The following is a 27499-nucleotide window of genomic DNA, read 5'->3' as shown; positions in this document are numbered from 1 at the left end:
GACAGAGGCTTTCTTCTCTAGCCTTCAGCCTCCAGAACCAAGAAGTTCTGGGGTTCCTGCAAAGCCCCCTGCCTCAGTTCCACCTCTCAGTGACCGCTCGATGCTGCATTGCTCACTTTATTTGACCAGTTGTTGTGGTAATTACAGTGGTCTTACAGTTTGACTAAGTTCTGCTCCAGAAGTAGCATCAACTGGAAGGATGTAGGGGCAGGAGAGGAGAGAGGAAGGGCGAGCTGAAAAATCCAAGGGAAGGGGGAGGACGAGAAAGGCAGTTACAGCACAGAGAAATGTATCGGTGATGGAGAAGACAGCCTGGAGAGTGTGCCCTAAATTAAACAATTCTAGAAGATAAAACCTGGCTGAGGTTTTCCAAATCTGCATTTGTCGAGTCAGGCCTTAACAAGGAGCAGTTAAATAACCAGCATGAGACCAGCAAGCCTGGTAACTTGTAAGATCAGGGAATGAAGGCAGTAAATGCTGGTTTAGCCGAGGGATGCGGATGTCTGGAGGAAGGAAGAAGCCAGGCTCCTGCCTGCCCACCCCTACCCCTTGGCCTTTTTCTTTGGTGACTCTGGAGTGAGTAAGGCAGGTGGGTGATGGATCACCAAGTGGTTTTGACTCAAAGTTTCATCAACATTAGCTTCCACCTTGGGTTAGTAACGGCTGAGGTCAGGCACCCCAAATCCAGCTGGCTCCTCGACCTCACAGTTCGTGCTGGTGGGGTGCTGGCTCCTGGTCTGCGTCAGCATTCTGGATAAACTCAAAGAGGAATTTCACCTGGGTCTCATAGGCCTGGACTGAGATTTTCTCATTGATTCCGTGGATGCTGAGTGAGAAAGTTTGGGGAAGAGAGGAGAGAGCCAAATGCTGTAGTGCGTATTACAGAGCACCCCCACCCCAATCCACGTCCCCTGAAGCCACCAGCCTTTGACCCTCCAGGGGTAAGAAGTGAGGTTTCAGGAGACACAAGATCATCTCTCCAGGGTCCAGCCCCATGGCAGAGAACGGTATGGGGAATATAATAAAAACAAAATCCCAGGGAGTTCAGACTCGTTTCCTGGTTGGGAATCTATGTGATAATTTCTCCTCTGAGGGGAAATTATTTTCTGAATTCTCTTTCTCTTAGGCCAGAGTCTCCTGGCCCCCACATTACTCCCTCTCAAAAAGGAGAGGGAGGGTGACTGCCCAGGGTCCCTGTGGGGCCTCCACTTCACCTGGGAACTACCCATCAGATCTCGTGCTCATGACCTGCCTCCACACAGCGCAACACACAACCAAACCACACACGTAACCTCAAAGATAATGTAATAGAGAGTAGCAACCTTCTCTCCCAGTTAACAAACAAAACCCACAAAGCTGTTCTTACGCTCATATTCAAATGTCTTCATTCTATTGGCCTCTGACTTATGGTGGGGAAATCAAACTGGGTATGATAAGGAACAGAAAGGTAAATGGAATTCAACGACCCCCCACCCAGGACTAAAAATTTGCTGAAGAACCCACCCACAAAGTAGTAATTCACACACAGTAGTTAAAATTGGTGATCATGTCTTAGATTCCTATAGTGTGTTTTCTCCTGAGAATTCAAAGCATGTATCCATCTTTGACCACATACAGGTCTGATTTCACTGAGTGGTCATTGAGAAGTCTGGAGTCTCCCTTTTTGGGGAGAAAATGAAGTCCAGAGGGTAAGTACTCCTCCAAAGGGAGGAAGAAAGCGGGGGCAGAATCAGACCTAAGGGTTCTACTTCTACCAGGTCTTTTCCGATCACCTGATTATCTCCATCCCAGAAAAATAGTGGTCAATTCCCATACATTCTGGGGAGTGGCAAGACTCTGACAATGAGGAAAGTTGGCCAGTTGGGCTCAATAATGTCTTCATTTTAGTTTGTGCAAACCCTGGCTTTCCCCCATTCTATGCAGGAGAATGCGGTGGGGGTGGGCCAGATGTATCTCCTCTTTGGCCTTTGCCGTCCAAAGCATCTCCCTCACTCACCTACGGAAGCTCTGAGGAGTCACGTAGAAAGCGTTGAACCGGTAGATGCCAGTGGTAAGGTTTGCATAGTGTCTGCTGTCTGTGTTGCCAATACAAATGCCTAGATGGAGAAAATCAAGAAGAATGGAGCTTTATGGGAGCCGCCAAGCCACGGTAGATGGGGGAGGTGGGCTGACTGGGAAGTTAGGACATCTGGGTCAATAAGAACGTCACCAGGGCCCTCCAGGGAGCCTGCAGCTGTGAATTTTTGTCCTTAAGGCTACCCATTCTCAAAACCTTACTAAAACACTCTTTCAGCCAGAAGCATGGACTCTCGTCCCCAATACACGAGTGAGCTATCCCTTGAATGATCCAGACCGAAGTGTCCTCTCTCCACGCTGACCAGGAAGGCCAATACCTTCATTTTATACCCTTAACTGGGCTACTTCAGAAATGGAGCTCTCCAGAAACCTAGGCATCCGTTCTTTATTGCCTCAGCTCTCTTTATACCGCCCTAGCTCCAAAATAAACACCCTCCAGAGAGCTTTCCTGCTCTAAAGTGCAGTCCTCTTGAAGCAGAACATAATTTCCTGTTATTTTCATCCTCTGAAGGATGACTTTGTCTTCCAAGAGTCAAACTTCAGGTTAGGAAAGTCCCAGGACAGTCTCCAGTGTGTTCATCTCCTGAAGATAGTGGCAGCTCACCCCACACTCCAGCTAGGGCTGGGACCTGTCCCCACTGGGAGTGGTCTCTGAGAAAAGACACCCCCCGCAACCCGAAGCACCAATTAAAGAATGGTGGGATGATCTGAGATGTTAATTGTGTTTTGTTCCATTTTCCACTCCCAGTTTCCAATGGGTAACTAGGCCCTTCAAACTCCTTGCTTTGGGGACTTTTACCAGTTGATGTCTGCCTATCTTTATTCTGTAAAGGCCTAACCTTTAATGGGATTATGGTGCATCAGAAGGGAGACGATAGTTCAGGGAGCCTTTGAGGGCCAAGAAAGAAGAACTGGGACTAAGAGGGCCAGGATAGTGGAGACCCAGGCCTTGCTCTGTGGAAGGAGTTGGAAGAGGTGGCCAACCACAGAAGGGATGGCTGTCTGGTATGCTCAGGGAGGTGGGGTCTTAGTTCCAGAGTCAAAGATCCCACTCCCCGAACAGGCCAGGAAATCAATGGAAATGTCCAACCTGAAGTGACTTTCTAGCTAGGCCATGGATGTTTAAGGTAACTGCCCAGGACCAATGACCACTGGCCCAGGGACTCCCACACCATGTTGCTTCCTAAGACCTCGAGGACTGGATTCAAAACGAGGGTGGTGGTAGGGGTGCCCCAAGACCCTAACAGTTCCTGCAGTTGAACTGCCAGAGTAGTGGGGCTTAGAGCCAGATTTTTTTTTTTTTTAAAGATTTTATTTAATTTGACAGAGATCACAGGTAGGCAGAGAGGCAGGCAGAGAGAGAGGAAGGGAAGCAGGCTCGCGGCTGAGCAGAGAGCCCGATGTGAGACATGATCCCAGGGATCATGACCTGAGCTGAAGCCAGAGGCTTTAACCCACTGAGCCACCCAGGCGCCCTAGAGCCAGATTTAAGATGATTAAAAACCAAGGCTGCCCTTTTCACACCTGAGGATATAGAACTTCACCATGTGCCCCTTAAGGGGCCCGTGCCCAGCACAGAGGCAGGTCTGAAGTGTGCGCTTCGAAAATGAGGGACTCAGGGCATCTGAGTGGCTCAGTTGTTAAGTGTCCGACTCTTTTTTTTTTTTTTTTTAAAGATTTTATTTATTTATTTGACACAGAGAGAAATCACAAGTAGGCAGAGAGGCAGAAAGAGGGGGAGGGGGAAGCAGGCTCCCCACTGAGCCGAGAGCCCGATGTGGGGCTCGATCCCAGGACCCCAGGATCATAACCTGAGCCAAAGGCAGAAGCTTTAACTCACTAAGCCACCCAGGTGCCCCAAGTGTCAAATTCTTGATTCTTACTTTTGACTCAGGTCATGATCTCAGGGTCCTGGGATCGAGCCCCACGTCAGGCTCTGAGCTCAGTACAGAGTCTGCTTGTCCCTCTCCCTCCCTCCACCACTTGCTTTTGCTCTCACTCTCTCTCTCTCAAATAAATTAACAAAATCTTAAGGAAAAAAAAAAGCAAACGAGGGAATCCATGATTAAACCTAGATTTTGAAAAACCTGGTCTTAGCATTAGAGCATCCCCTCCCCACGTCATGGACCAGAGATCCTCTAACTGTGGGCAGCCATCACCTGGTCCCAGAATGCCCTGAGGGGATTTGTTAAAAAGGTGGATTCCAGGGTCCTGCCCAGATCTGGTTAGCCTGAGTCTTTGGGAGTGGGTCCAGATTACCTGGACCCACTTTAATGAGTTCCCTAGGGAATCCTCTTCCATTCAAACTGGGGAGCCACTGTCTCCCCAGCCTCGGTTTGGAAGGCAGGTTGGACAACTGGGAAGGGGCACAGAGGCACTGCTGCTGGGACTGGTCTGGGCTGGAAGAGCAGGAGGGGGTTCCTGCCAATGGTATAGGCAGGGAGGCATTTCTGAGCTCTGATGCTGAGCTGTTATCCTAGGATGGGCCAGAACCAGCCGCAGAGAAACTTGGCCCCTTTTGTGGCTCCTCCAGAGAAGTGTGTGTATGTGTGTGCGTGGGGGGCGGTGGGTTCTGGGCTGGGCTGATCCTGTCCTCCATGCCAGAGAGGCTGGACTAGGCTAAGCTAGGACCCAGGCATGACTGACCTAATTTATTGTTTCTGCTCTTTTCCTGTTTGCTTTCTGACTTCCACTCCGAGGGGAAAATACAGTTCCAATCTCATCACGAGGGGAGGCAGCCAGATGTTTCCAGGCTGAACAGCTGGGGTGGAGGTAGGGCAGGAGACATTAGAGAGGAAAATGCTTCCAGCCCCCACCTCCCTCCAGCCACAGCTGATGAAGTCATTACCTGGGACAACAGTGCTGACTTCCGGGAAGATGGACTGTATGGTCTGGCGGAGCAGCTGGTAGCCCAAGGCCTGAGAATCAGAGGGGCTGATGGGAAGGGGGTCAAAGGCAGTCAACACGTGGAACTGGACCCGGTCGTCGGCCACAATGTCCTTGACGAGGTCTAGAACCTTGAGGGAGCAAGGAGAGGGAGTCTGAGTTCGTACTAGCTGCTCTCCAAGTACCACATGAACTGCAGTAGCTCTGATCTCTCTGCAGTAAGGCAGAGCCCTGGAGCGCACGGGGGGAGCCCATTTCTGCACTGGGGCGTCAATTTTAGCACACTGGCTATAGGAGATGGAAGAGTTGGGTCTTCCTGGCAAGCAATCTCCAGCATGGTGGACTGAGGTTAAATGTTCAGGGGGTTTGCCTCACAGCCCCAAGGCAGGCAGGGGATTAGAAATTAGGAAATCATATGTCCTTCCTGTTGGGCTGAGTCATGGGCCGGGTGGAATGCAGAAGACACAGCAGAAAGGGGAACATGACCATCTTGAGGCAGGGTGACAGATGCGATGACCTCACTTCAACCTGGGAATCTGAGACAGTTGAGGAAAGGGTCACACACTTTTCTTCCTCCTCTCTGGGCATCCCTGCTTCCTGTTTGTAACCAACTGCACTGGAGTCAGGAAGATGAGCTCAACACAGACAAAAAGTCAGGAGTTGGGGGACTGGTATTCAAGTTTTCTCTCTGCCTCCTTTCCTCAGGAAGGAACCTGAGGAAGCTCCTAGAAAATTCAGTCTAAAGCAACTAGAGCTGAATCCAGCACAAGTCCTGGTCCCAGGCAGGACGTAGACCAGACCCTGAGGATCAGGTCACAGGGAGACGTGGGAGAATGGACCAGGAGGCTGGCTTAGGGAGGCCCCCTGCCCCAGCCCACCCCGCAACTCAGGGAAAGTCCCAGCACCGGTCTCATCCCATTTGATCAGCAGTTGCTTTGAACTGCCTCTGCCCTAGAAGGAGGGGTGTCCCCCAGCTGAGGATCACCTGCATGGGGGGGCATTATCTCAAGAGTATCCCTTTTTATGGCACTGTCCCCTAGAATCATGCTAGGAGCTGAGTCTGGAAAGGAATGAGGGTCCTATTTCTGGTTTAGAAACCACCATTAAGCCAAACCAAACTCTCTGCTGCTGGATTAGTCTGGGGGTGGTAGAGGACAACTCCCTTATCAGAGCTTTTTTTTGATGCCAGCACTTCTGTCCTAAATCCTCTAGTATGTGAATTAGTACACAGTCCTGATGTGCCTTCAACCAACAGGGAGGTTCCCAGTCATCCCCTTTAAGGTGGGTTGGGACTATGCCTGCTGACCTCTGTCCCAAATTACTTGAACATTCCTGCCCCTGGTAAGTGAAGAGGGCACACAGATGGGACCCCCCACCTCCGTGAGAGGCCACAGGAGCTCCGATTCCCCACTAACTCTTAGGCCAGGTCCTGATGCAAGAGGAGCGGCCACCTCATTTCTGTGTTTTCAGGACCAGGAACGTAAAAGGCATGCGAGGGATGCTGGATACCAGAACTTGAAAAGTTATGAACCAATAAACAGAGAGGGCCTTGGCTCATGGACTTGTCCAGGATGATCGTGTCGCTGAGCTGGGTTATCTGAACCTGGTCTCTGACTTCACAAGGATGAAGCTTTACTGCTTCCAAACCGCACCTGGGCTGAGGTGGTGTAGAGCTACGCCCGCAAGAGAACAGGGTTCGTTAAGACGGATTCCTTGGTGGTGTGGATTCCGAGCCAGAATTTGAAGGAAAGCCATGAAGAGCATGGAGAAGAGACAGTGTGAGCGGGAGAGGGGCGTGCACACAAACTGGGGAGTGACACCCAACTTGTGCTACGGGGGCCACTTCGAGCTGTGTGACCTTGGGCAAGCTCCTTAAGCCCTCGTGAACGTAAGGGTAACAGCAGCACCGACCTGGGAAGGGGGCTGTGAGCGCTACTGGAAGGCTTCCCTGGCGGAAGGCTCACCATCACATGTTATCCATCCCGTCTTGGAGCACCTTGGTTACGAATGTCTTCCTTAGGAGGAACTCAGATGTGGCTTCCTGAGCACCTCACCCCTCTCCTTTTTTTATCTTATATATTTTATATCCTCCACCGGATACAGTACTTAAAAGCCAGATCAACAGCATTTCACCTCTTTTGAAATTCGAGGCCTGTGCCCTTGCTGCCTGGAGGCCGTCCCCAGGTCTCTGTTCTGCATCACGTCCCAGGGTAAATGTCACCCTGGAGGACTGACTCTGTTTCTATCCCACCCCACAGTCACTTTGTGACACAACATCCTAGGGTTTTCTTTATGGTAATTGCCTCTTAAAAAACCAACTTGGGGGGCGCCTGGGTGGCTCAGTGGGTTAAAGCCTCTGCCTTCGGCTCAGGTCATGATCCCAGGGTCCTGGGATCGAGCCCCACATCGGGCTCTCTGCCTGGCGGGGAGCCTGCTTCCTCCCCCCCCGTCTGCCTCTCTGCCTACTTGTGATCTCTGTCTGTCAAATAAATAAATAAAATCTTAAAAAAAAACCCAAAACCAACTTGGTCATGTACTTGACCACTTGTGTATTGCTGTCCCTTCCCCACTGGAACATTAGTGCCATCAGGATGGGAATCTTGGCTGCCGTGGACACCGTTCTTCCAAGTGCTTAGAAGAATGTCCAGCTCATAGCAGCCACTCAGCAAACACTTGGTGAAGCAGTGAATGAAGGAAGGAAGGAATCTTCTGTGCCACACTCTACCGAGAGGGGGCCATGACCCACCCCTTGAGAAGCTCATTACCATCCAAGGTGCCATATTCTTCCCCAACTTTCCTTCAAGTGGGGGCTTCCTGCAACAGCTCCCAGTGATTTTATTTTTACTCCTTGAGGCCCACTCAGAACAAACCTTCTACAGGGTAGCCGATGACATTTCTGAGGACTGCTCCTCACGCAGAGGTGCTGGGGACCTCTCTACACCCACAACATGGGAGACACCAGTTAGAGATGGAGGACGAGGGTTCTGGGAACTGTTCATGCTCCTGCTGGATCCAGCCCAAGGCCCTGCACCCTTGGCCTTCGGACCAGCAGTGTCTGAGGGTCGAACTTGATGCACGGACAAAGGGGGGATGGGGTGGGGAGGGACCAGAACAAAAGGGTGCTGTGTGCTTTCAGATGCTGGAGGCTTTCCATTCCTCACTGGGCAGGTGGGTTGCATGCGCCCAGGGATTCCAGGGATTCCACGAGATAGACTGGGAAGGAAGGCCACTCTGGTGGGGGACCAGAGAGGAGGGAAGAGTGCCAGAAGCTGGGGAGATGAAAGCCCCAGCTGGTGGAAAACAGCCCTTGGAAAGGGCATGGAGTTGGAATGAGGCTGGGAAAAAACTGGTAGAAAGAAGTTCAGTGGGGGGGAATTCAGTGATTTCCTGGCCCCGTGATCCTCTAGGGAGAGGACAAAGGTTGGCACTCGATGAAAAGCAGCAGAGCCCAGGGCTCACACCGTTCCAGCTTCCCCCGAATGCTGGGTGACGCCAGGCTGGCCATGAATTCATTCCCCACCCCCCTGCAGGGAGGGGTGTGCCTCGCACCCTGTGTGAGGGCGAACAGAACCCTCCAGGGTGAAGAAAGTAGGGAGAAAGGAGTCCAAGTGTGGCTGACCCTTGAGGATCTGCATCAGAGACTCAGGGACCACAACCTGCCCCAAGCCTGCTTCATTCTGGAACGTACTAGTCATTCCATAGTTGTTGGGCTGCCTCTTGAGATGATTTTTTGAAGGATTAGATTTGCCTTTTGAACTTTTTTTTAGCTCAACCTGCTGTTTAAATAAGCTAGCCTTTCCTGCAGATGCCAAACATTCTGCGCGATGGCTACTCAAGCCTGTATCTTTCAGGTCACATGTCACTTCCCCGGGGAAGCCTTGCCTGACCCCACTCGAGGTCTGGTTCCCTGTTATGTTCTCCACTAGCACCTGGTCCCTCTTCGTCATAGCACTCATCACAGCTTGCATTTACGCACGGATTTTAATTATTTTTAAATTGATGTTTCCAGAAGGCCACTCGCTGTCAGGCTCTGTCCTCAATCCTCTTTACTTCTAATTTTATACATCCTTCCTGTGGGCTTTTATTGACTCTAGAGGTTTCATTTATGTTAGTAACACTCCAGCCTGTATCTCTAGTTTATTCTATCTTCAGACCCGAGGTATTTATAATTGCCGAGTTATAATTTATAAGCTTCTCAAGCTTCTCAAACTTCTCAACCATTATACTTCTCTCCCAATATGCTCTACTTCCTGAACTCTCCATCTTGGTTAAAGGCATCAGCACCTGGCCCACAATGCAGGTTAAAACCCTCGGAGCCGTCCCACCTTCCTGTCTCCCCTTACCCATGACACACGACATTCTGCTGAACCCAGCCTTCTCTGTCCCATCACCGCCACTCCATCTGCTGCCTGAGAGGCTGTCACAGCTTCCCAATTTTCCCTTCCTCCATGCCCACCTCCTCTGCATTGCACCGGCACCGTCTCCCCGGAAGCACATCCGAGGATATCAGAACCCCGTTTGAAGACCTCTGACAGGTCCCTCTGTCTGTGGCACACAACATCCTGAGCGCCACGTTCCATTTTCACCACCTGCCACTTCCGCCCGGGCTGTCCTCCTCTTCATCCCTACTTTACTTTAGCCGGAGTCTGAATGCCTGGCTTCTAGCTAAGTCCTACTTGTCTTTTATATGGTAGCTCATATGTCTTCTATATGGTAGATCCTGGATCCAGGATCTATATGGTTGATCCTGGTCTGGTGTGGTGGTTGTGGAGCTAGACCCTTAGATGCGTCACCTTGGGTATGTCACTTACCTGCCTTTTTGATCTGTGCCTCAGTTTCCCTGTTAAATAAGGATGACCGTAGGGTGGTCTTGGGCATTAAATGAGCGTGCACATACCTTAGAACAGTGCCATGTACCAAGCAAGCCTGTGGGATATGTCTGCTACTATTGTTATCATTCATCAGACTCCAAGCTCCCCCCGGCCCAGAGGTCTCCTATCCTAGCCACCTTCCTGGAAGCTTCCAGAGAAGGTTGAACAAATGCTATTGGATAAACCAAGCAAGGTTGGTTGAAAAATGGTGGCTGGCCAGCCCTGGGATGGCAGCTACACCCAGATCCTGAGCAACAAACATCCCCGATACTGAACCAGTGGCTGGGAGCAGACGTCACACACCTCCTGGACGGTCTGCGAAGGGTCAATCCGGAAGTTGACCACGGCCTGGGCCACTGGGGGGATGACGTTCACCTGGAGAGAGAACCACAAACCCTGGCCTGAGCCACACGTGCCTCCCACCCAGGAAAGGCCAACTACCACCAGTAGAGAAAGAGGAAGTTGATTTGATAAAGGCACAGGGCTCCATTTTCCGTCAGCCCCTTGTCTTCCTAGGGCTCCTGACAAGTGAGCTAGAGAGGTGTCTCTGTGTTAGGCCAGACCTCCATGCTTCTTGGTCATGGGGTGGGGGTCACAGAGAGCTGCTCAGTCCAAGACTGTTTTCTCTGAGGCCACACAGACCTCGCTCTCCTGCCCCCATGCAGCATCGTGGGCGGTCTCCCGCGCATGCTCTCTTCCCGGGGCACCTGGGCTGTCCCTGCAACAGCTAATGGTCACTCAGGACAGGGCGCCCCGAGCCACTGCAGGCCCCCATCATGCTGTGCCTGATCCCCAAAGGCGGTGATGATGGTGCTTTCCCACGTCTAACTGCAAAATGTGACTCTGTTCTCTGCCTGCCCAGGAAGAATCCAAGACTAACTGGGAAAGAGAACTGGGCTGTGAGTGGATTTTTTCCTCAGATGCCATGAGAGAACAGACTCCCCAACTCTGAATCTTTCTTTGAACTGCTTTGGTACAAAAAATCACTAGAGTAGGGGCAGGAGAGCTGGGCTGTTACAAATTAGCCATGGGATTTTGCGTAATTATAACTTGTTTGTGCCTCTGTTTCCCGAATGCCAATTGGGGCAATGGTACCAGGAGGGCTATGAGCAGATCAAAAGGAGTAACAAATGTGACAGTATTCTGGACGAATAAAATGGCATTCACACGCAAGGACACAGTATTACGATTTCGGGGAATACTCTAGGCATGCTGGTAAAGACAGCTCGGGTCCGGCGGATACACTGGACACTCCAGTCAGTGATGCTAGGAGGTCAGTGAAGTGCCATTCATTGGGGACCAGAGCTCCACGAGGCCACCCAGTAAGCTAGGGTTATAGCGCTCCCTAAAACAGTGCTGGTGGGACTGGTAGTAACTGGGCCAGTCTCACCTTTCTCAAGACTGCAGGAAGGCCTAGGCCCAGGCTACCCAGGGTGGCTGTGGCTTGTTCCTTGAAACAGACACACCCCTTCATGGCCAACCCAACTGGAAGTAGACCAATTTGCCGAAAAACAGTTCTTGGAAAAGAAAAATCCATCAAAGTCATCATTCACTCAAAGTTTATCTCTACGAGTGAATTTCTCCTAGAATTGAGGTCCTTTCAGATTACCCAGTATTTAGTGTGTTTTAGGAAATGACTAATATATGCCTTTAGGCGTTGTATACATCACAAATGTTATTGTAGACTTTGTAAGTGGCAGGTGAGTTTCTCTCTTTTGACTCAGAATAGCACGAGGGTAAAATACATTAATCATGCATTAAATCTGTTGGCGGGATCAACCTTTCCAAGGATGGTGAAGAATAACCAAAAGACCCTTGATGGTAGAAAAGTTAGAACCGGGGCGCCTGGGTGGCTCAGTGGGTTAAAGCCTCTGCATTCGGCTCGGGTCATGATCTCGGGGTCATGATCTCGGGGTCCTGGGATCGAGCCCCGCGTCGGGCTCTCTGCTCAGCGGGGAGCCTGCTTCCCTTCCTCTCTCTCTGCCTGCCTCTCTGTCTACTTGTGATCTCTGTCTGTCAAAAAAATAAATAAAATCTTAAAAAAAAAAAAAAAAAGAAAAGTTAGAACCTTTAGTCTGCCTGACCAAAACGCTAGGTAAATATTTAACATGCTGAATGAGTATCCTTCACAGAAACTCCCAATAACTTCCCTTCAAACCAGTATCATGGCAGGTTTTTTTTTTTTTTTTTTTTTGAAGGGGTACAGACCCAAGGAACCTGAGAGGGGCCACAGACACCCCCTAAAATACACATATACAAAATCTGGCCAGCAACTTCAGAAGGTTTGTGGCCCTCAGCTACAACATTTGTTTTTGAAGATTACCCAACCGGTACCACTGTGTAATTCAGCCGTGGGTTTTCCTAGTATTCGAACCGCAGTCAGAGGAGGAAGGGGCAGGGGACAAAGCCAAAGGTTGGAGAGGTGGGTGGACAGTGAGGAAAAGGTGTAGGGGAGGATCCAGGAGATGTTACCTTGACTCCTGCGTTGAACATGGTGAGGGCCACGGTGGTCCTGACCAGCGCGTTGGTTATGTAATTCCTCTCCAAATACCTAAAGCAAAAGGACTAAGGTCAGACATTAGGAAGAACTGTCCAATGTGGAGAAAGAATGGGTTAGAAGATCACCCACGTTCCTGACTCTTGGAGATCTTTAAGACTAGGAGGGACATCCTATGTGTGAATTAGTTGTAGTTCTGGTGGCGAAGGGATGATTAATCAGGTCCTGTTAAGCCAAGAAGAGGGGACTGGGTAGGGGGTAGGTTTGGGCTGGAGGATGAGAAAGAAGGAAAGATAAAACTTTACCTGCTTACAAGCGGCCCAAATAGCCACAGGTTGCTCAAGATAATATTGGCAGGGAAGGGAAACTGAAACAGAAGAACCAGGTCAGCAGGATTTCAGAGGGGTCAGCTTAACGGGGTCCCTGTACCCGAGGCCTGGGTCTCTCCCTCCTTTAGATCTGCCTTGAGGGCCCTCAGCCTTGAGTGAGGACGAGTGGGAACCAGCTCCCAAACGGTGCCTGAGTGTGCCAAGTCTTAGGGTCTCAGAGGAGCACCGACACCCCTGGGAAGAGTCAGATCCTTGTGTCTTGGCTCAGCCTCTGGCTGAAAACAGGTGAGCGCGTGCACGGCGCTGGTCAGGAGTGGGCCCCTCTATTACTCTGGAAGCTACATTTCTGCCACCCTTTCTTCCTCTTCCACAGCCGACCAGGAATGCGGGAGATGCCTTTTCCCACCTCGTGGGCCAGTTGCTGCAGTGTCGTTTTCAGTGGCTCGCTTCCAAACATGTTCGGCATTGGTGTCTGCTGCAGGCTGGAAGAGAAACGGAATTCTCAAGACTTCCCCAACCCCAGTTAAAGGTCAGCGATCTGAAGGGAAGAAGGAGGGAGACAGGATTTTTCAACAGGTCTGGCCAGGAGGTGTCCCATTCACCTGTCACCTCCACCGACCCACCTGTTTTGAGACCTCAGCGCCCAAACGGGACACTTCGAGTCCATTAGCAGAAACTGTCCCTGTCCGGCAAGTCTAAGCAGGTACCCCAACTCTCACGCCACCTACCACACTGTAGCAGAATTCTCAGTCTCTGTGACTAACTGTGAGTTCCCTGAGGAAAGGGACGGTCTGTTCCTGGGCACAGAGCCTTAAACGTTGGTCATCAGTTACTTCTTTAACTGAAAGTAATATACTTCTTCCCACTTTGCTAAGAACACCCAGCCTAATCCCTGCCTGGGTACTGTTGCCTCTGTCCTCCCCACAGCCCTCATCGTGGCTTCTCAGCCCAGCTCCAGGGCAGGAAGCCTAGCCTTTTCCAACTTATGGTGGGAAAGTACCAGGTCTTCCATCCTGAGTGTAGCAAGGGAGCGGGGCCCGTGCTGCTTACCGGCTGACAGCGGCTGCGAGGACGCCGATGGTGGTCTCCTTTGGAGGAGCTGAAGAGTGGCCTGGACTCATGTTTACTTGCAGCCTGAGGTTAATTGAACCCTTCTCTGAGACTGCAATCCTGCGGGAGAGAATCAGAGAGGGACTTTCTGACTTCCTCCCACCCTGAATTATCCCATGGGCCCAGAGGTCTGCCTGTGCAGTGGTCTGGTGGTCTAGGAGATTGGCTTCATGCTGCCTAAAAAACCGACCCTAGAGGAGAAAGGGAAGGGGGAACCCAAACCTGGTGAGCGTTCAGGAGCAGAGGAGTAAAATAAGGAGTTGCCTCAGTATGACTTACAGACACAAGGCTGGGGTCATCTGAAGTGGGGTGAGAACACCTTCCAAAGTGGGGGTGGGTAGGGGTATAGCTTGGTGGTAGAGCATCTGACTGCAAAGTAGAGGTGGGGTACTTTACTCACATAGCAAAGGGCTTCTTGAGGAGGGAAATGAAACCATCCAAGATGAAGCCACCCTCGTCCACAATGAAGGCTAGCTTGACACCTCTTGCCTGTAGCAAGGCTGCGATCTTCTGAGCCCCATTCTGTCCTGACACCTGCAGACATTGAACCCATGGCCACAGTCCTTTGCAGCCAGACCTCCAGTAGCCAGTGGAGATACATTCAACATAGTTGGGGGCTCTAGAACCTTCCTGCCCAGTCTCTTCCTGGGGAGGGGGAAGAGGGTAAGGGGCCTAGACAATCCTGCTTCACTAGACCCTGGAATATCACAACTGGACAGCCAAACCACCCTCATTTCACAGATGAAGAGACTGGGACCCACAGAATGGAGTGACTGGCCCAGGGTCAAAGTAGGTGACATCACTGGGAACAAAATACTAATTCCTTGCTCCCTGTTGGTTCTCTTTCTACCACACCCATGTTTCTCAAGGTGTCACTGATGGAACACCTACTTGCCTTAGACATTACCAGGGAGTTTGTTAAAAAATTCAGCACTATGCCTATCACCAAATGAAAGAAGCCGATCTGAAAAGGCTCTATCCTGGATGAGTCCAACTATAGGACGGTCTGGAAAAGGCAAAACCATGGAGACAGTAAGAAAAAAAATCTGTGGTTTCCAGGACTTGGGGGAGGGAGAGAGGGATGAATAGGGGGAGCACAGAGAGGATTTCTAGGGCAGTGACACTACTCTGTATGACACTATAATGGTGGACCCACGTCACTGTTGGACCAAGCCAACAGAATGGACACCAAGAGTAAACCCCAGTGTAAACCAGTGTAAATGTATCAATGTAGGTTCATCACTTGTACCAAATAACCCTCTGCTGGGGATGCAGACAATGGGGGAGGCTGTGCATGTGTGGGGTGGCTATAAGGGAAGTCTCTATACCTTCTCAGTTTTGCTGTGAATCTAAAACTGCTCTAAAAAATAAAGCCTTTTAAAACCAAATTCAGATCTATGGCCCAGGGTCTGGGAATCTGCACTTGGGTCCAGGACCTTAGACCGTTCTGGCACAAAGATACCCAGAGGAGCTGGCAAAAACCCCACACCATATTCTGGAGACGCTGCCGCTGGGGAGCAAACTGGACTAGAGTGAAACTCCCTACCACCTCCCCCCTCCCCCCCCAAGCAGAGGTCCTCGAGATGGTTTACAGGGTGAGGAGGCTTTACCTCTTCATCATGGCCCAGAGCAATGAAGAAAGATCTTCGGGGGATGTAGTTTCTGTTCAGCAGGAGCTCCAGGGCCTGCAAGATCGCCTGGGGGTGGGGAGAGGCAGAAGGGAAGAGGGAGAATCAGGGCATCGGTGACATTTAGCTGCCTGCATCAGGCCTGCTGGGGCTAGCAACAGACACTCTCTTTAAAGAGAACAAATTCAAGGGGCCCTGGGGGATGGGAAGTGAGGAAGCTTAGCTCCTTTCCTAGCAGGAAGAAAGCATACATGTATCAATTCGCAGTGAAAGGGTCCCTGGAGATCATCTACTCCAGTCCTTGTTTCACAGTTGACCCAAAAAAGGACAGTGACCAAGCGGTGGCTGGAACCCAGGTCACCTGGAGCCAAGGTTCTTTCCACCATAACCTCCTGCATCCTGGGAGTCAGCTGAGCGTGCCCACCCTGGGGGACTCTTTAGGGCCCCCAGGCAGAGGGAACAAAGCATTTCAGACCATCAAAGCGCTCTTATTGTCCAGTGTGCCTCGGCCATGGATGAAGCCATCACGCTCCAAGCCGGAGAATGGGGGCACCTCCCAGCCTTCTTCGGGGGCGGGCACCACGTCACTGTGCGCCATCAGCAGGTAGGGCTGCAAGCTGGGGTCTGAGCCTCGGACAGTGAGCAGGTGGCTATACTCTCCTATGACTTCATGCTCGATAAAGCTGGTTTTGAAAATGGTCGGAAAGACTGGGGACAAAGGGATGAAAAGCAGGGAGAGAGAAAGCCAGATTTAGCACTTTCCTTTGGATTTCCTACCACTTCATAGAAGATGTCTGCCCGGGGCCCCCCTTTTTAAAAACATGCAGCTTCCTGTAGGAAGCCTTCGGGAACAAAGCCAGTGGGATTCCTGATGTGCCTGGTCACTCTCTAAAATTCCTCTTCCTCATACTTTAATGTGCTACTGCTATGTAGTAACGGGCATATCAAGATTCTATCGTGGTGACAGCTGACAGAGGAAGATCTGGTTTGGTGTGACTCATAATATGTTATCACAAGTGTATATGAAGACGAGGAGTGTGCTAAAATTTAAATACAGCAGTCCCCAATATCCAAACTACTTGGAACCAAACATGACTTTTATATTAAAAAGAAAAAGGCTTTTTTTTACTTGAAAAATAATATTCTTACTGCGTGTATCATATGGAGAGAAGACTGCTCTGTCTAGCACAAGGCCACACTCCTGTGTGCCGGTGTGGATTTCTCAGGGTCGGTTACTCGGGTTGCAGACAATGTTAGAGAGAGGGGTACTCACTATACACCTGGGCCGACTCCTCCCAGCTCTGACAACTTTGGAGGGGCTGTTTTTTCCCTTTGACCTAGGAAGAGGGCCTCACTACTCTCCAGGAGCTTTCCACATGGCGACTGGGGAGTTCCAAGCCTCCTTTTTCTTCTCCACCCATCCCTTCTTTGGCTCACATCGGGGTGAGGGGCTGATAGGGCAGCTCAAAGTTGCCGATGGCCTCAAAACTCAGAAATGAGTCAGTAAAGAATCCGGGGAAGGGCCCAGGTGGATGGAGTGTATACATAGATATGCAGGTGTGTGTATGGAGGTAGGTGTAGGAAGAGCCTGGGGTAGAGTTTCTAGAAACTTGCACGGGAAGAAGGAATGCCTAATCCTACCTTTTTTTTTCTTTTTTAATCTGAGTATAGTGACACAAATGTCCCCTCAGTTTTTGGTATACAACGTACTGTGTTCACTGCAAGTGTAGCTACCATCTGTCCCGATATGTGGCTGTTAGACTAGGACCGACTATATTCCTTACCCTGTGCCTTTTATTCCCTTTCTTCGTCCCACCTGTTGATTACATCATATTTACTGACCGTAACATATTCAGGGCAAAGATCGGGAGAGTTCAAACTCCAACCCAACAGCTACGTGCTTTAGTTTTTCAAAGGCCAAACAAAGCTTTAGTCTCTACTCTGCATTTGGACTCCTGGGGCACTTCTATTCTTTCCCACTGCGTGTAAACTCAAAATAGGCCCACAGCAATTTGACTGTCCTCTGGTCAATAACAAAAGACACTTCTTCATCACCTTATTAAAACACTGTCTTCCGTTCTGCGCCCCCCCCCCGCCCCGCCCCTTTCCACAGCTTGTGGCTAACCTGTCTGAATGTATTCTCCAAACTGGGCCAGGGCTGTTGTGTTCAAGTTCTCGGGGCTGAAGGACACTGTTGGAATCTGGATGGCACCTGTCGCGGCAGATAGAGATGGGAGATTACGGATGATAACAACCAGTGGTTTTCCCATAGCTCTCTGTGCAGAGAGAGTTCTTTTGCATTCTTACTGTGGAGAATAGAACAATCCTATGGGGTAGGCACCACTATTTTCTCTAATGTGAAGGTGGGAAAGCAAGTTAGAGGGGTTAGATGAGCTACTCAGGACTGTCCTGAAATAAGCAGCAGAACTGGGATTCAAACCCAGATCTTTAAGGTTTTTTAGACTAATATATATATATTTTTAATTTACTTGACAGAGAGAGAATGTGCACGAGCGGGGGGGAGGAGCCTGTTTCTCCCTCTGCCTGCCGCTCCCCGACTTGTGCTCTCTCCCTTTTCTCCATGACAAATAAATAAATCTTAAAAAGAAAAATGGTGTGCTGACTATATTCATAGTTGCTTGGATTTACCCAGAAGATCTCCAGGATACAAAGGAAGCTAATGCAAGTAGCTACCTCTGTGTATTTGTGGGGGCAAGAAAATGGTGGTGGTTGGTGGGAAACAGGGCCACAAAGACAGGGTGGGACTGAGACACCCCCACCCCCCCACCTCTTACACTATTTTGGGTTTTAACTATGTGAATGTATTACCTATCCAGAAATAAAGGAAACTTTTAATTGGCTATATATATATATATATATATATATATATGTGTGTGTGTGTGTGTGTGTGTGTGTGTATACATATATATATATATATAAAATTCAGCCACAAAAAGTGAAATCTTGCCATTTGTGACAGGATAGATGGACCTAGAGGGTATTATGCTAAGCGAGAAAGACAAACACCATATGATTTTACTCCTATGTGGAATCTGAAGGAAGGAAAGAGAGAAAGAAAGAAATTAAACAAATAATCAAATTAAAACAAACATAAATACAGAGAACAGACTAGTGGGTTCTAGAGGGGATCAACCATGTGTGATGGATGGGAACTAGACTTGTGATCATTTTTCATTGTATACAGATGTCAAATTACAAAGCTGTACACCTGAAATTTTATAATAATAATAATAAAGAGTTTAAAAAAAGGAAAATAAAGCCCAAGATGGGGGGATGGGGTAGGGGTAGGTGGACAGGAGTAGATTTTGTGGATCCTGACCCTAAGTGGGAAGCTGCTACAAATTGCTTCTAAGCCTCACTCTGCCTCTGAAACCATCATCCCTCCAATGAACCAGAGAAGCCCACTATCCTGGATCCCTACACGAGGGAGGCTTTGTGTGCAGAAAGCAGATTTGTTCCTCATGGACTGGCTCACCCAGAGTCTCACTAATCTCTCAGCCAAGGCCAGCATTCTGGGCCCATGATGGAAGGTATAGATTTAGGGGCCCCTAGGTGGCTCAGTGGGTTAAGCCTCTGCCTTCGGCTCAGGTCATGATCTCAGGGTCCTGGGATCGAGCCGCGCGAATCGGGCTCTCTGCTCAGCAGGGAGCCTTCTCCCCCCTCTGTCTGCCTGCCTCTCTGCCTACTTGCGATCTCTCTGTCAAATAAATAAATAAAATCTTTAAAAAACAACAAAGAAAGGAAGGTGTGGATTTAGAAACTCCTCTACTCCTCAGCCCTTAATCATTTCATCCACTTTACCCAGATGTGTCAGGTCTTAAATTGCTACTAGGTTTATCCTTTCAAGGCCTGAAGGCTTTACACTTTGATCCATTATTTCATGAAACAGCTGTGGGAGGGGAATGCAGTAAGGTAGGAGGTATTTGAATAGCTATCCCAAAACACAGGGGGAAGAACAAACACACCCAGGCACGCAGTGCAATTATCAAGGGAGGGCCTCCGAAAGATATGCTTCCCTCTGTCAGTTTTGCTAAGGATCCACCCTGTATCACAGCCCACCACATATCCCACATAAGGAGATGTAGGCCATATAGCCACGTGGTTGTAAGGTCCCTACTTTGGGTTCTTTAAATAAGGAAGCTTTTGCTTTCTTCTAGGTGAAAAAGAGTCTGGAGTGAGCAGTTGCCCTCCGGCTTTCAGAGAACTCACTGTTTGTGCTGCTCTGCCTCCAGACCAACCGTTCAGGCACATGGACAATTTATCTTCAATCATGGGGGTTAGCACTGGGTCCCTGCATCTGCCTGCACATGTTTATGTAGGCAGTTTCTTTTAATTCATTATTTAATGAAAGGGAAAAGACTGGAGCTAAGCCCAGTGGTGAGGGTTTCATTATCCCCTAGGATCTAGACCTCCACAGAACCTTTCCTCTTTTCTCCTGGAAAATGCAGACTGAGAAGGCAAATGAGTTTTTAACCTTGGTTTGAGGTCTAGGGGAGAGATGTCTGTTAATTTGGAGAGGAAATCTGGAACATCTCACACTCCAGGCTTTCGGAGTCCTTCCGAGCTGGATGGATCCTACAAGCTAGACATGTTATCACACCCTGCTCGCTCCTTGCCCTGGAGTCTCTGGGGAAGGTCATTTAATTGACCTAAGCTTCAATTTCCCTCCACTGTAGATAAGCTTAAGATAATTTAGTTTTAAATCACAGAGATTTCACAGAAGTGAAAACTTTCTAAGGTTAAAAGTACGAAGAAAGGGGCGCCTGGGCGGCTCAGTGGCTTAAGCCTCTGCCTTCAGCTTGGGTCATGATCTCAGGGTCCTGGGATCAAGCCCCGCATGGGGCTCTCTGCTCAGCGGGGAGCCTGCTTCCCCCTCTCTCTCTGCCTGGCTCTCTGCCTACTTGTGATCTCTGTCAAATAAATAAATAAAATCTTAAAAAAAAAAGTACGAAGAAAAGCTATTGCAATACTGAAGAAAAGCAGGGGGTAGTCTGGGTGATGGGCAGGGCAGCAGGGGCGATGGTGGAAGCTGGGGAAGATTCCGGACAAAGCAGGGAACACCAGAGTCCCCTAGAAGCCAGGTCTGGGGCAAGAGTGGCGTCCCCAAGCCCCGGCACGAGGTGCTGGGACTCGGGCTAGTGCCGGTCTGGGGAGTGTGGTGACGCTCCAGTTCTAGTAATGGACCCTCTGCGGAGGGCCTGGGGCGGCACGGGTTGGCCCCAGGAGAGAGGGACCTGTATCTGGGCGAAGCTGGCTGCAGGGGACCAGGCTCACCTTTCAGCGCTTCCTTCATCGCGAAGCGCTCGCCTGGGCTGAACTGAGAAGGGATTTGCGGCGCCCTCTGATGCTTCTGGTCCTTCAGGCCCTGCGATCTGGAGACCGTGGAGGTACCTAGCAGCAGCAGAGCCGCCAGAGCCAGCACGCATTTACACCGCAGAACCATGCTTCCCCCTGGTCTGCAACTGGAGTTTGCACCTCAACTACCAAGCGGGAGATTGTCGTCCTGTCACCGCTCCAATTCCAGCAATTGCCTTAGCCCCACCCTATCCCCAGACCTGACCAATCGTCGCTTTCCCGGGGGCTGAGGAACAACCAATCGGCGGGACGGCTCCGCCCAGGTGCGCAGGGCCTTTCGGGAGTGGTGGTTTCCCGGTCTGGGGCAGGCAGAAGTGGGGCAGAGGTGAGGGCGCCAGGTCAGCGGTAGGTCTGATGCACCCTTGATCTTCTGCTTTGAGGTTCTCTGAAATCCCTTGCTATATGACAAGCCAATTAAGGGGGAGAAACGCAAAATAAAATCAGCAAAGCGTGTCAGACCTTAATCTGCTTCTCACTTCTGAAGTTTAGAACTTGATTATCATCCCCCTGGATGGGGGGCCCTGGCTTTATTTAATCTGAAATTGAAACAGTGTTCCTCTATCTATAGACGTGGCTTTGAATCAGCTCAGAGGGCTTGCCCCTGTTTAGGAATTCGCTGGAAGTGCTTTAGATATTAATGTAAACACTGCATTTTTGCAGCTCTAGGCAAATACATGAAGACTGAAGGATTTTGAGAAAGATTGTGTTTTAATCATTTTGATGTATTTAATAAACTGAAATTTTAATGGCTGTTCACAGTAAAGGATCATTTTGGAAAAAAAAAAAAAAAGAAAATTGGGACACAGAATAAAATTAGATTTATGGGAGCCAGAAAAAAACATTCCTTTCATATCCCTTGATGCAATTTAATCTGCCACCAGTCACATATTTTAGAATTCTCTAGAAGAAAAATCAACAGTAGGTCTGCATAGCTACTCATGCCCAAAGCTGCAAATTCACACTTCTGGTGTCTGTCAAAGCTGAGGGAGGGAGTGCTTTGTTCCCTTTCAGGAATTCTACTTAAAGTAATAATAATAATAATTCCAAACAAAAGACTACAATCATATTTTTACTTTTCAATAGCAGTCTAAAAAACAGTATTATGAAACATTTCACACATACCGAAAGGTATAAAGAATAATATAATGAACATTTCTCTATTCACCACCCAGCTTAAGATCTAGAATATTAAAAATAGAGTTGAAGTGAGTTTGTAAAAGTATAAATAGTGGGGGTGCCTGGTTTTGCCCTGGGTCATTAATTCAGGGTTGTGGGATGGAGCCCTAGGCTTATTGGGGTATCTGCTTGGGATTCTCCCTCTCTCTCTGTCCCTCCCCTTAAAATAAATAAATAAATCTTTTTAAAAAATGTGAACATTGGCAGAATTTTTATACAAAGTGTCTTAATTTCTACCAAACTTCAAAAACATTTTTTTTAAAGATTTTATTTATTTATTTGACAGAGAGAGATCACAAGTAGGCAGAGAGGCAGGCAGAGAAAGGAGGAAGCAGGCTCCATGCCGAGCAGAGAGCCCGATGCGGGGCTCGATCCAACGACCGTGGGATCATGACCCGAGCTGAAGGCAGAGGCTTCAACCCACTGAGCCACCCAGGCGCCCCTCAAAAACATTTTTAATAAGATTTTTATTTATTTATTTGAGAGAGAGATCACCGAGGTAGAGGGGAAAAGCAGGCTTCCTGCTGAATGCAGAGCTGGACGCAGGGTTCCATCCCAGGACACGTAACCAACTGAGCCACCCAGGCACCCCCAAATTTCAAAATTTTTATGATTTTAAGATTAGTATACATTTAGGCCCTTGTGAATTATTTGAAGAATACAAGGAAATATAAAGAAAACAAATCGTGCTTCTTACACGGTTAGTCCTTTTTGTTTTCTTGCTTAATAATTCTTTCTCTATGTCGTACATATATTTTGATGTGTCATCTTTTACAGTTTTAAACTTTTGCCTTTTATATGAAAAATAAAAAATCATTATCCAGAGATACTCACTCATAATATTTTGATGTGTTATTCAACTTTTTTTATGCCCTCAAACACTCACATATAAGGTGTATGTCTTCTTTATTTATTTATTTATTTATTTAAAGATTTATTTTATTTATTTATTTGACAGGGAGAGATCACAAGTAGGCAGAGAGGTAGGCAGAGAGAGAGAGAGAGAGAGGGAAGCAGGCTCCCTGCTGAGCAGAGAGCCCTATGCGGGACTCCAGGACCCTGAGATCACGACCGGAGCCGAAGGCAGAGGCTTAACCCACTGAGCACACACACACACACACACACACACACACACACACAACTCAATGCATACTTTAAAAAGGAACCAAAAGTAAGGAAAAGTGATAAAGGATAGAGAGGAACAGTTCTGCTAAAATACAGATAAAGGGCTGCTCCATACAAAACAACTTAAGGACTCCGAATCAAGTCACTCTGAGCACAAAGAAAATCACCCCACAAGGAACGTGGCTAAAGCTGCCAGCAAATTTCATTAGGCAAAGCAGAGGAGCCTTACACCCATTTTCCTCTGTATAGTATACGTAAACAACACTGATAACAGGCCAGAGGAGTAGGGATAGAAAGACAAGCTCAGAGAAGGATGGCACCTGGGGATGAGAGTGGTGTGGTCTCACTCCCCAAATCCCCTCTGTTCTTGAACCAGGCCAGGGCAGCTGATGGTTCTTCATTGTCTTGACATTTGACTTTTGACGATTTGATCTGGACCCTCAACCCCTCTATTCTTTCACTAGTGAACATGCCTCTATTTCAAGACTCTTAATGAACTTTAAGAAAAGTCCAGTGTTACTGGGGTGCCTGGGTGGCTCAGTCAGTTAAGAATCCACCTCTTGGTTTCAGGTCAGGTCAGGATCTTGGGTCCTGGAATCAGCCGGGGGTTGTGCTCCTGGGATCAGCCGGATATTGTGCTCCTCTCTCTCTCTCTCTCGTTCTGGAATGAAGAAATAAATCGTTACCAAAAAAAAAAGGTCCAATGTTACTCAAATTAACTGCTAATATTCATACTGGCATGCTTTTTATTAAAAACTTCAAAACTTCAGACATATAGCATACTTGGAAAAAATAATTTACTCTGTGTAAATAACGGTACAACAGGCAAGACCCTGCGTATGGTGCTCAAAGCATGCCCTAAAGGAGTCGATGACGTGGTGACATACACCAAAAGAACAGTTGCAAACCTCTCAAGGCCTAACACCTGCCGTTTCCCAATAAAATATGTGTCCCTCGGGTGTCAATAAGGCATACATAGAGACAAAGTAGAGATTTGAAGTAATGCATCAGGAGGACGTTAGGCGGCAGAAATCCATTCAGGTTTGGTACACACGGAGCAAGATGGGGAAGACGAAAAGGACACATAGCTGTGTTTTGGGGACACTTTCATGCGACTTGCATCTGGACTGGGTTGTTGATTTTTCTCAAACACAAGATCCAAGTGCATTTGGGAGATCTAGCTCTGTTTCCCTGATTTAAATAGAAAGACCACCCAAGGGAGGGGTCAATTAAACTGGGTGGGGTGGGGGGGCTGGGGGGGGTTACTAAATAAGGACGTCCACTGCAGTCATTTCAGAGGACAAAGAGGGAGAGTGATATATTTATTTGGTTTAACATAATCTCTTTACAGTAGATCACAAGTGACTTTAAAAACTCCTTTTTTCCTTGTATGTTTCCAACCCCCATGCTCGCTTTACACTCATAACATTCAACTAACTACATAGATACTGCCCCAAATCTCTTCAATTTAGGGGCTTCCAATGTGGGTCTGTTTAAAAAAAACAAACAAACAGATACATACCATATACAAAGTCCTATATTTTGCTTCTTTCCTTTAGCTTATATTAAAAACGTTTCCCTGAATTTAAATAGCCTTTAAATTCTCTTACTATGTAACATTTGATGCTCTATATATACAATGAAGGTGTAAAGCAAATAACATGACCCCAAAATCAATAATGGTAAAAGCGTGTGTGTATCCTAGTGCCTCGCTTCTTCCATTCCCTGCTCTAGGTGACCACTCCCTGCAATGGGGTGTGTCTGAGTGTGCTTTCAATCATTCCACCCTGTATAGGGTTAGGAGAAAAAGAGAAAGAGAGAGAGTTTGGTTTCGCTTGCTTTTATAGAAGTGACAGCATGCTTTTTACAGTCTTTGCGTTTTTCACCCCACCAGGAGTTTGTGGGGTTTGTCCCTACCGTTCTGTCCCGCCGCAGGCTGTCAGCATTCCCTGTGCAGGCTACTGCATTCTGCAAATAACATCAACACCGATCGTTCGTGTGCCCTGAGCCACAGGGGAAAGAGATTCTCGGAGGTCTCTATCTAGGAGTGGGAATGTTGGGTTGTATTATATGCGAATGTTCAGCTTTATAGGATAATGCCAAAGTATTTTCCAAAGCCGTTGAACTAGTTCACTGCCCCAGTAAGCTGTGCTGAGTGTATGAGGTCCTGTTGCTTCATGTTCTGCGTATTCTGACGAGCGCTTGGAATTTCAGACGTCTTAATTTTCCCCTTCTAGTGGCCGGAAAAAGGATATCTCGTCGTGGTATTGATTTGTATTTCCAATTTAGTAAGGACTTTAGGCATCTTCTCATTTGCTTACTGGGTATTCTTGTGTCTCAGTAAAATCACTATCTCTGTCTTTTGCCCATTTTTATTTTGAGTTGTTTGTCTTACTGGCTCTTAGGAGTTTCTATACATATATTTATTTATTTTATTTATCTGACAGAGTGAGAGAGATCACAAGTAGGCAGAGAGAGAGAGGGGGAAGCAGGCTCCCCGCTGAGCAAAGAGCCGGATGCGGGCCTCAATCGCAGGACCCTGAGATCATGACCTGAGCCAAAGGCAGAGGCTTAACCCACTGAGCCACCCAGGCACCCAGGAGTTTCCATATATTAAATACTAATATTTTGTCAGTTATGCTTATGTTGCAATATTTCTAACCATTTGTGTCATGTATTTTCACATTATGGTCTTCAATGAACCTAAAGTCTTAATTTTCATGTTGGTGAACTTATCACTTAAAAAAATCATTGGTACTTTTTGTTTATTATTTAGTAAGTCTCTAGTTCAAGGTCATAAATATATTTCAATATGTTATCTCTTAAAAGGTTTAAACTTTTTGAGTGAAGTTCTTAATCCATCTGGAATTGACTTTTTGTAAGTGGTATAAGATCACAGTCCAATTTTATTTTTTTTTCCAATGAGATAACCAATTTTCCCAACCCCGTTCCTTAAATAGGCTACCCTGTCCTCAGAGATTGGCAGAGCCAGCTCTGACATTTTACTATGTTTTCATATGTGAAAGGGCCTGTTATTGGGCCTTTTTTTTTTTTTTTGCCTTGGTTTCTTTGTTTATTTCTATGCTAATATGACTAACTTAATTATTATAGCTTTAAAATGTGTTTCCATATCAAGCAAAATGCTTTTCTCCCTCAGTCTGTTAATGTAGTGAATCACATTAATAAATTTAAAAAATGTAAACCACCCTGGGAAAAACCATTACTTAGATAAACCCACTGCTGGATTTTTCCTTAAGGATTTGAATTTGATTTTGGCCTGTAGTTTTTCTTTCTAATAATGTCTTCTTTTGGATTCAATATCAAGTGTTATAATAGCCTTGGAAATCTCAGACAAAATGGTAGAGATTTCCAGCTGACCCCATCATCCATTCCCCTTCTTTCTAAGTAGCAAGAATTCTGAGTTTGAGTTCAGCAGATGAATATTCAGCAGCAAGACCACATTTCCCAGCCCCTGGCAGCTGACTTTTGCCCTGTGACTACATTTGGAGAATGGAAGGTAAGCCAAAGTGTTGCATGTGATTCAAGGAGGTGTTTTTATAGACACACTCTTGTTAAATCCTTCCCTCCGTGCTCAGATGGGATGGCCATAGCTCTAGCAACCGTGTTGGACCATGATGGTGAGTTCTACACCTCGGGAGGAAAGTAGCCCGAGTCCTCGGGAGCCTCATGACAATCCCAGCCCTGGCATATCTACCTTTGTATTACTTTTACAGAGAAAGAGAGAGACTTATTTCTACTAAATTAACACTATTAAAGGAGTGACTTTCCTCTCTCTCTCTTTTTTGCATTCTCTGAATTTATCTATCTATCTATCTATCTATCTATATGAAATTGGGCCTGAAACATAATATATTTTTCTAACAATTCTAAAAAATAAAGTAATCTGAGCCTGGTGTTTTCTCTGTTTTACCTAATGGCTGGGGATTTTCAGACTTTCTACTGTTTTTTTTATTCCATTTTGATAAATTATATTTTATTAGCAATTTATTCATTTCACTTAAGTTTTTAACTTTGTAGTAGTTAAGAGCTGAAGCTCTAGAGCCAGATTACTTGGGTTGAAATCTTTTTTTTTAAAGGTTTTATTTATTTATTTGACAGCAAGAGAGGGAATGCAAGCAGGGATAGACAGAGAGGGAGAAGTAGGCTTCCTGCTGAATAGGGAGCCCGATGTGGGGCTTGAGCCGGGGACCCTGGGATCATGACCTGAGCGGAAGGCAGCTGCTTAACTGACTGAGCCACCCAGGCGCACCCCTTGGGTGGAAATATTAAGCTCCTTCATGTTCATGGAGTTGTGTTGACTGGGAAACTTACATAAAACCTGTCTGGGGGCACCTGGGTGGCTCAGTCGGTTAAGTGTGTGCCTTCGGCTCAGGTCCTGATCTCCAGGTCCTAGGATGGAACACC

The 27499-nt window shown here is 47.8% G+C and overlaps 1 protein-coding gene across 1 annotated transcript; it reads right to left on the bottom strand.

Annotated features, from left to right (window-relative positions):
* Nucleotides 1-101: 101 nt before the first annotated feature.
* PM20D1 (peptidase M20 domain containing 1) lies at nucleotides 102-20952 on the bottom strand. The gene is made up of 13 exons (XM_080824181.1): nucleotides 20693-20952; nucleotides 17523-17609; nucleotides 15873-16105; nucleotides 15380-15466; nucleotides 14170-14303; nucleotides 13710-13829; nucleotides 13066-13141; nucleotides 12636-12697; nucleotides 12306-12384; nucleotides 10137-10208; nucleotides 4925-5093; nucleotides 1997-2096; nucleotides 102-826 (listed from the first exon to the last, which is right to left on the bottom strand). Exons 1-13 carry the CDS (start codon nucleotides 20859-20861, stop codon nucleotides 703-705), a joined length of 1512 nt encoding a protein of 503 aa, XP_080680307.1. The 5' UTR covers nucleotides 20862-20952; the 3' UTR covers nucleotides 102-702.
* Between the last annotated feature and the right edge of the window lie 6547 nt (nucleotides 20953-27499).

This window comes from Martes martes (genome assembly GCF_963455335.1).
Source record: "Martes martes genome assembly, chromosome: 15".
Classification (NCBI taxonomy): domain Eukaryota; kingdom Metazoa; phylum Chordata; class Mammalia; order Carnivora; family Mustelidae; genus Martes; species Martes martes.
The sequence above is the reverse complement of the archived record's forward strand: the minus strand, read 5'-3'. Positions and strand labels throughout refer to the sequence as shown.